Source organism: Glycine max, chromosome 2 (assembly GCF_000004515.6).
Source record: "Glycine max cultivar Williams 82 chromosome 2, Glycine_max_v4.0, whole genome shotgun sequence".
Taxonomy (NCBI): domain Eukaryota; kingdom Viridiplantae; phylum Streptophyta; class Magnoliopsida; order Fabales; family Fabaceae; genus Glycine; species Glycine max.
The window spans coordinates 6,155,905-6,162,913 of record NC_016089.4 but is presented as its reverse complement, the minus strand read 5'-3'; the positions used below and the strand labels follow the sequence as shown (position 1 = coordinate 6,162,913).

Genomic DNA, 7,009 nt, shown 5'->3' with positions numbered 1-7,009 from the left:
TTAACAATAGAAAATAAGTTGTTATATTTGATAAACTTACTTATTTATACAATAGTTATCTTAAAATTATATTAACAATAATTTCTTATTATTAATAAGATAATTTTTTACGCTAATAATAGATAACCATTAAACTTTAGTTCTAATAACAATAGTTTTTCTACAGCAAATAACAACTATTAAATATGAGTATTTGTAAAAAAAATTAATGGTATTTAAAACTTTTAAAAACACCATAAGTTTAAAAGATAACAGGTAAAATATATATTTATTAGTGCATTTATTTCTTACACTAAATAAAATATATTGTTGAAAAAATAATTAATACTTAATATTTGAAGTGACAAATAATTATTATATGATACAGTATTCTTAAATTTGTTATTCATGAACTCTTTAAGACATTGGTTGCGAGGATCCATACAAAATCCAAGTTGAACCTCTTCTGAGCTTTGACCACGACAAGAACTAAAACTTCTCCCTCGGCCTCACATCACAACACAAGAAAGTTCCTATTATTTTCCACCACTTTCCCTCTCTCATCTCTTCAAAGCCTCCAAAAGCTGCAATCTTTCTTCTTCTTTGTTTTTTTTCCCTGGCTCTCCGTTGAACCTTCCATGTTTCCCAGCCCCTTTTGATTGTTTTCCACTAGAAGCAGTGTTTTCTGTTAATAGTTAGGAGGTTCTAATGGCTGTGCTGATGATTTTTCACATGTTTGCTGCAATAGCTTTGCCTGCTTATGGAGGTATGTGTTTTTCTTTTGTTCCTTCTTTGTTTCCCTTATTGATTTTTAGTTTCTATTTATATGTTCCTTTGGGTATTCCGTGGCCTTAATGTAACTATGTGTATTCTCTAATGGGTTTTCCATTTCATAATGTCTAATGGTTTTGGTTAAGTAGTATTCTTTAGCTTCTATTATTTCTTTCTTTCTTTCTTCATTATATCATATGGACTTCCTTCTTTTATCAGTTTACCCACTTTACTTATGAAAGTTGTGTTTTTTTTTCTCCCGCTCATGATCGTCCATGTGGGTTTACATCTCTCTATCTCTCTTTTTCCCCATTCCTTAGTTAAAAGTGACAGTGTTATGCATGATTAATGCAAAACAATTTTAAAATGTTGGCATTCTTCTTCTAACACTCTTTGTTTTAAGGTGAAATTCATGTGAGCTTGTTGTAAGGTGAAATTCATGCGAGTTACATTTAATATACGGGTCCCTTTTAGAATTTAGTGGGTCTCATTTCCAAAATGGTGACTGTTGTAAAGGAACTGTTTTATTAACTGGTGAATTTTGAGGAATTATTATATGCTTCATCACTGTTATGATCTTAATCAATCTCCACATGACACTAATGGGGTTGAGAAGAAAGAAGGAATAGGATTGAGCTTAACTGTTTATAAAGGCATAACCTTGCTACATGAGCATGACAATCTCAAATAGAAAGTTTGGGAAACGGTTGATGTAAATGGGTATTTTCATTAATTTTTTTCTTTCCCTAAAGGAGTTTTTTTTTTAAAAGAAAATAGTATTTCTTTTATATTTCCTTTGTGTAGAATCTCCGCACTGTCCTTCCTGTCTTTTAGTGGGATTTTGGGAATAATGTCGTTGCGTCCCAACTCATCACACAGTTCTTTTGCAGTTTGCACTTAACTACATTTTTGTGAAAAACAATGTCATGGACTAAAATACCCTTACTCAGGAATGATAGCCGTGGTAGTATGTGAATGGATCTCAATGTTTGGTTCAACTTACTCAATTTTTCTTTAAATTTTTTAAGAAAACTTTTGAAAATTAAGTGACTATTTCTGTATAGTCTAATTAAGCTAAATCAAGCATGCTATAAGTGACACTTTGGCGTAGCTTCCATGAGACTTTATAATCAAAGTACACCATTCTATTCTAACCTCTGCATTTTCCCTGGAAAATGTAATATTATAATTTTAAACTTGATCATCAAAAATGAATTTTTGCATATGTAATGTAATGTGGTATCCAGACCCTACAGATAAGACACAAGAAACACACATGGGGTACACGTACACTAATCTGAATTTTTGTCATGGCTTATGATAAATCATAAAATTTTAACTATTCAGGTTATTATTTGCTGCATTAGCAAGATGATCAATTGGACGATGTATCTCTGGTTTATTCTTTTTATTATAGTATCCTTTCTTCTTCATTCTTATGTTATTGTAGTATTCTCACTTGTGGAGCTGAACACCGTAGCTAAATGTAATATCCTTAAAAAATGTATTCACGTCCATGGATTGTAATACTTTTATATTTGTGACACACATTATCCCTCTGGCTCGTTGATTGTGCCATTGATTACTAACATAAAAAAGCCTGAGTATGGTTATGAGATTTCATTTTGTATTATTACTTTTTGGCATAAAACTATAGTCCAAAAGGGTTATCTACTGTGACTGGAATATTCTTATTGCACTAAAAAACAAAGTAAATACTACCAGTGCAGACCAAGAGGTATGGCTCAATTGATAAAATTAGTCTTATGTAGGTGCACTTTACTTGTAGTGTTTGAAATCCACTGATAGCACCTTGTGGCTAGGGGCAACCAATTCCCAAGGGGGATTATTAGTCTATTACCATAGGGTTTAGGTTTAGCCCCACCCCAAAATGCTGCCAGTATGAGCATAGTACTCTCCAAATCTATGGAGATGGTGGAAGTCTTGCGTGCATGAGCTTGGGCCCCTCCTGCGGGTGCGAAAATGGGTCATGTAAAGTTTTACGACAGCCAGTGCTATATATATCTTCAGCATCGTTCCAACATAAGTTACATGCAGTAATGAAATTAAAGAGCGACATGTTTGAAATCATTTGGAAAGTGGGAAAAGAAATCCTTTTACACTACATATTGATATTTGCTGTAACATGTAGACAGATTCATAGTTTTCTTTATATTTCTTTTGGATGGTTGCTGCATTTTCATAACTTGTTATGTCTCTAATTCACAGCTTTATTTCATCAGTATCATATGGTAACTTTGACTCACTGTTCTGAAAATGAAAAACCCGTTTCTGTTCGATGATTTCGTTGTCAAAAGTCCTTCATTTGTTGGTGTTTTTTCTCTGCAGATGCTTTCATCGGTGTCAACATTGGTACAGATGCCACCAACATGCCAAGTCCAACAGAGGTTGTTGCCCTTCTTAAGGCTCAAGGTATCCAACATGTTAGACTCTACGATGCCGACAGAGCCATGCTTCGCACTCTTGCCAACACAGGAATCCGTGTAATTGTTTCTGTTCCCAATGATCAGATACTCGGCATTGGTCAGTCCAATGCCACGGCTGCAAATTGGGTTGCACGCAATGTCATAGCTCATGTTCCTGCTACCAACATCACTGCCATAGCTGTTGGTTCCGAAGTCCTAACTTCCCTCCCAAATGCAGCTCCTGTCCTAGTCTCAGCACTAAAATTCATTCAAGCTGCACTAGTCGCAGCCAATCTCGACCAGCAAATCAAAGTCTCTACTCCACACTCTTCTTCTGTCATCCTTGACTCTTTCCCACCTTCTCAGGCATTTTTCAATAAAACATGGGACCCTGTTATGGTTCCCTTGCTCAATTTTTTGCAATCAACAGGTTCATATCTTATGCTCAATGTGTACCCTTATTATGATTACATGCAAACCAATGGTGTAGTCCCTCTAGACTATGCTTTGTTCCGGCCCTTGCCTCCGAATAAGGAAGCTATTGATTCCAACACCCTCCTGCATTATACTAATGTCTTTGATGCAATTGTTGATGCTGCTTATTTTGCAATGTCATATTTGAAGTTTACCAACATTCCTATTTTAGTCACCGAGTCAGGATGGCCCTCCAAAGGCGACTCGTCTGAGCCGGATGCAACCGTTGATAATGCTAACACTTACAATAGTAACTTGATCAGACATGTCCTTAACAATAGTGGGACTCCTAAGCAACCTGGAATTGCAGTTAGCACTTATATTTATGAGCTTTATAATGAAGACTTGAGATCAGGACCAGTGTCTGAAAATAATTGGGGGCTGTTTTATGCTAATGGAGCTCCAGTTTATACCTTACACTTGACCAATTCTGGTACTGTATTTGCAAATGACACAACAAACCAAACCTTTTGTGTTGCCAAGAGTAACGCCGATACAAAGATGCTTCAGGCAGCGCTCGACTGGGCTTGTGGACCGGGGAAGGTGGATTGTTCGCCTTTGCTGCAGGGTCAACCTTGTTATGAACCAAATAGTGTAGCTTCACATGCTACATATGCTATCAATGCATATTATCAGCAGATGGCTAAATCTGCTGGGACCTGTGATTTCAAAGGAGTTGCCTCTGTCACCACTACAAACCCGAGTAAGGAGTCTTTCTTTACATACTTATAAACCATATCTACATTTGATGTTTGCTAGAAAAGTATCAATACATTAATTGAAAAAAATTAGAACGTCATAACTACGAACATAGTAAAAAAATGCATGTTTACACTTGCACCCTTGCATATGTAACACACCATAACTAGATTTGATGAATGATGGACATACAGACAATGTTTATTATTTTAACATAACTGATTTATTGTTTTTTCATTGTCACAGGTCATGGTTCCTGTATATTTCCAGGAAGGTATAATTGATATCAATTTATTTATTTTATTATATGTACTCGTCGTTGCCTTGATCTCCTGTGTTCCAATTCTCATTTCTTCACCACAAAAAGCTCGTCGTTGCCTTGATCTCCTGTGTACCAATTCTCATTTCTTCACCACAAAAAGCTGAAAATTTACTGGTGCATGTACCTTATCATTTTTTTTGTTTCTCTCTATATTTTTGGTGAACAGTGGTGGTAAAAATGTTACCAGCGTAAATGGCACAGCATTGGCTCCATCTACCAATTCCACAAATTCAGGGTGCTTGACACAATATTACAATGGTGGATTTTTTACAAGCTCTGTGATTCTTACTTTAATATTGAGTGTAGTTGTCTTGTAAAACTAGGCACATAACATGCTCAGCATTAGAATCTTATTAATGGTGACTCACTCTTCAACTACCATTTAAGAGATTGCTGCATACCCAATTTTGTGTTCCTCATTTAGAGGATTTGAAGGGTGGCGAGGTTGGTCAAAATGTATATTGGCAATTGTAACGGGAGTTGCCCATTGAATTTTTGTACAAACGAACCAGAAGAATTTATTTAAAATCGTTGATGTAATTACCTTGTTAGGTCTAATCTTTTCTTTTTAACACCCAAAAAAAAGTGTATCAAAACAAAAAGATTATTAAATCTGTGATTTTGATCGTGATGCCTTGACGCTTTAATTAGAAAGCCTTGATTTTAGCAATTATATAAAAACTTTCATGAATATGAGTATTACCAGCAATTAGGAGTTACGGGAACTATAATGTGGAGCCAGATTATTGTACGCTAAGATAAAATTGTATGGGATGGATTACACCCACAAACAAGGTCAGATGTTTTTGGTAAATAATTGAATTTCTTGGGTAAGTTAAGAGAGTTTGGTTCTTAATCACATGGGTAAAATTAAATTTAGGAAATTGTTATCATCATTTTTTCGGGTTGATTCCTTGGGGACTGTTAAGTAGTAAAGATAAGATAGGATAAATTGCAACTGTAATATGTATCTAAATTATCATAATTCATAAGATAACAGCATGAAATAAATCTCTTAACGGTTTCCTAAAAAATGAAAAATCTCTTAACGATTAAATATTCTATCATGTCAAAAAACGGTTAAATATTCTAGAAATTCTATCATGATAAATTTAAATTGATTGCTTAATTTAGGTTGTTCGAGAATATTGCTCAATCACAAAGGATTTGGACAATCAATTAAGAATAAGACAAATCTCCTTAGAAAATCTAGGGTGCTAAAATAAATCTATCTTCATCACCATCATATCTGTATATTAGATTTCTTTTCTTGTTTGGTATATATTGGTGAATTTGAATCTATTACAATTTACTTGTAAACCAGACACGCGTCATATAAAAAACGCTTTAGAGATTTAGTGGAGTGGAGCAGTTATTGAAGAATTGAAGAACACTACTAGATACTAGTCTCTATTTGTGTTGCATGTGTTCCCTTTTGTCTTAGGTTACTTCTTTCAACTTTCAACTCACTCTCCTCAACCTCCACGAACCCAACTCATTTTATATTTTCCATCAATTTCACTCTCTTTCTAGACATGTTTAGCATTTTCTTTAGATGGCCAAAAGCCTCAAAATGGTACCTAGGTTTTTTTTTTTTTTTTTTTAAGTTTGAGATTCTTTTGTAGTGTTATATAACAGCAACGTTTATATTCAATCTCTCTCTCAAATTGTTGCAGCAAGAAGATGATCAAAAGAGCGCAGTGCCGACTCCGACATCTTAAGAGCAAGAGGGAGGTGATGGCAATGCAAATTGGCAAAGACTTGTCTGAGTTAATACAGAATGGTCATCAAGAAACAGCTATTATGAGAGTACGAAGATATATATGCTTTGTTATTTTTGTTGGAACCAACTATGAAATGTCTAAACCCTAAAAAATGTTCATTGAAGTTTATCAAATGATAACTTGTTTTGCAAGATACAAGTGCTTTCATGAAAAAATAAAACGCATATCTGATTTTTTCTAGTCAAAGGTTTTCCATGTTAAATCCATGTTCTTCTTTCTTTATGTTTGTTAATTCTCTGTACATTGTGTTTTTCTTTCTTTATGTTTGTTATGCATTATTTCTAACAATACTTTCATTGAACATCCGAAATTCACAGTATCAAATCTCAACTAATTCTCTCAAAATTTCAGGTCGAGCAGCTCATTTAAGGTGAAAGCCTAGTTGCTGCATATGAATTGTTAGATAAATTCCTGTATTCATCCTTGAGGAACTCTCATACATCCGAGGACACAAGTATGATTTCCTAATTTCTAATTTGCTACCTTCTTACACTAATCAAAATATTCAAATTTGTCACACACACACACAAGCTTTCCATCATAAAATTAGTCTT

The 7,009-nt window shown here is 34.4% G+C and overlaps 1 protein-coding gene across 1 annotated transcript; it reads left to right on the top strand.

Moving 5' to 3' along the window:
- The first annotated feature begins 417 nt into the window (after nt 1-417).
- On the top strand, nt 418-5,199 carry LOC100810169 (glucan endo-1,3-beta-glucosidase 3). The gene is made up of 4 exons (XM_003518146.5): nt 418-745; nt 3,100-4,353; nt 4,596-4,623; nt 4,838-5,199. Exons 1-4 carry the CDS (start codon nt 688-690, stop codon nt 4,986-4,988), a joined length of 1,491 nt encoding a protein of 496 aa, XP_003518194.3. The 5' UTR covers nt 418-687; the 3' UTR covers nt 4,989-5,199.
- Nucleotides 5,200-7,009: the final 1,810 nt, after the last annotated feature.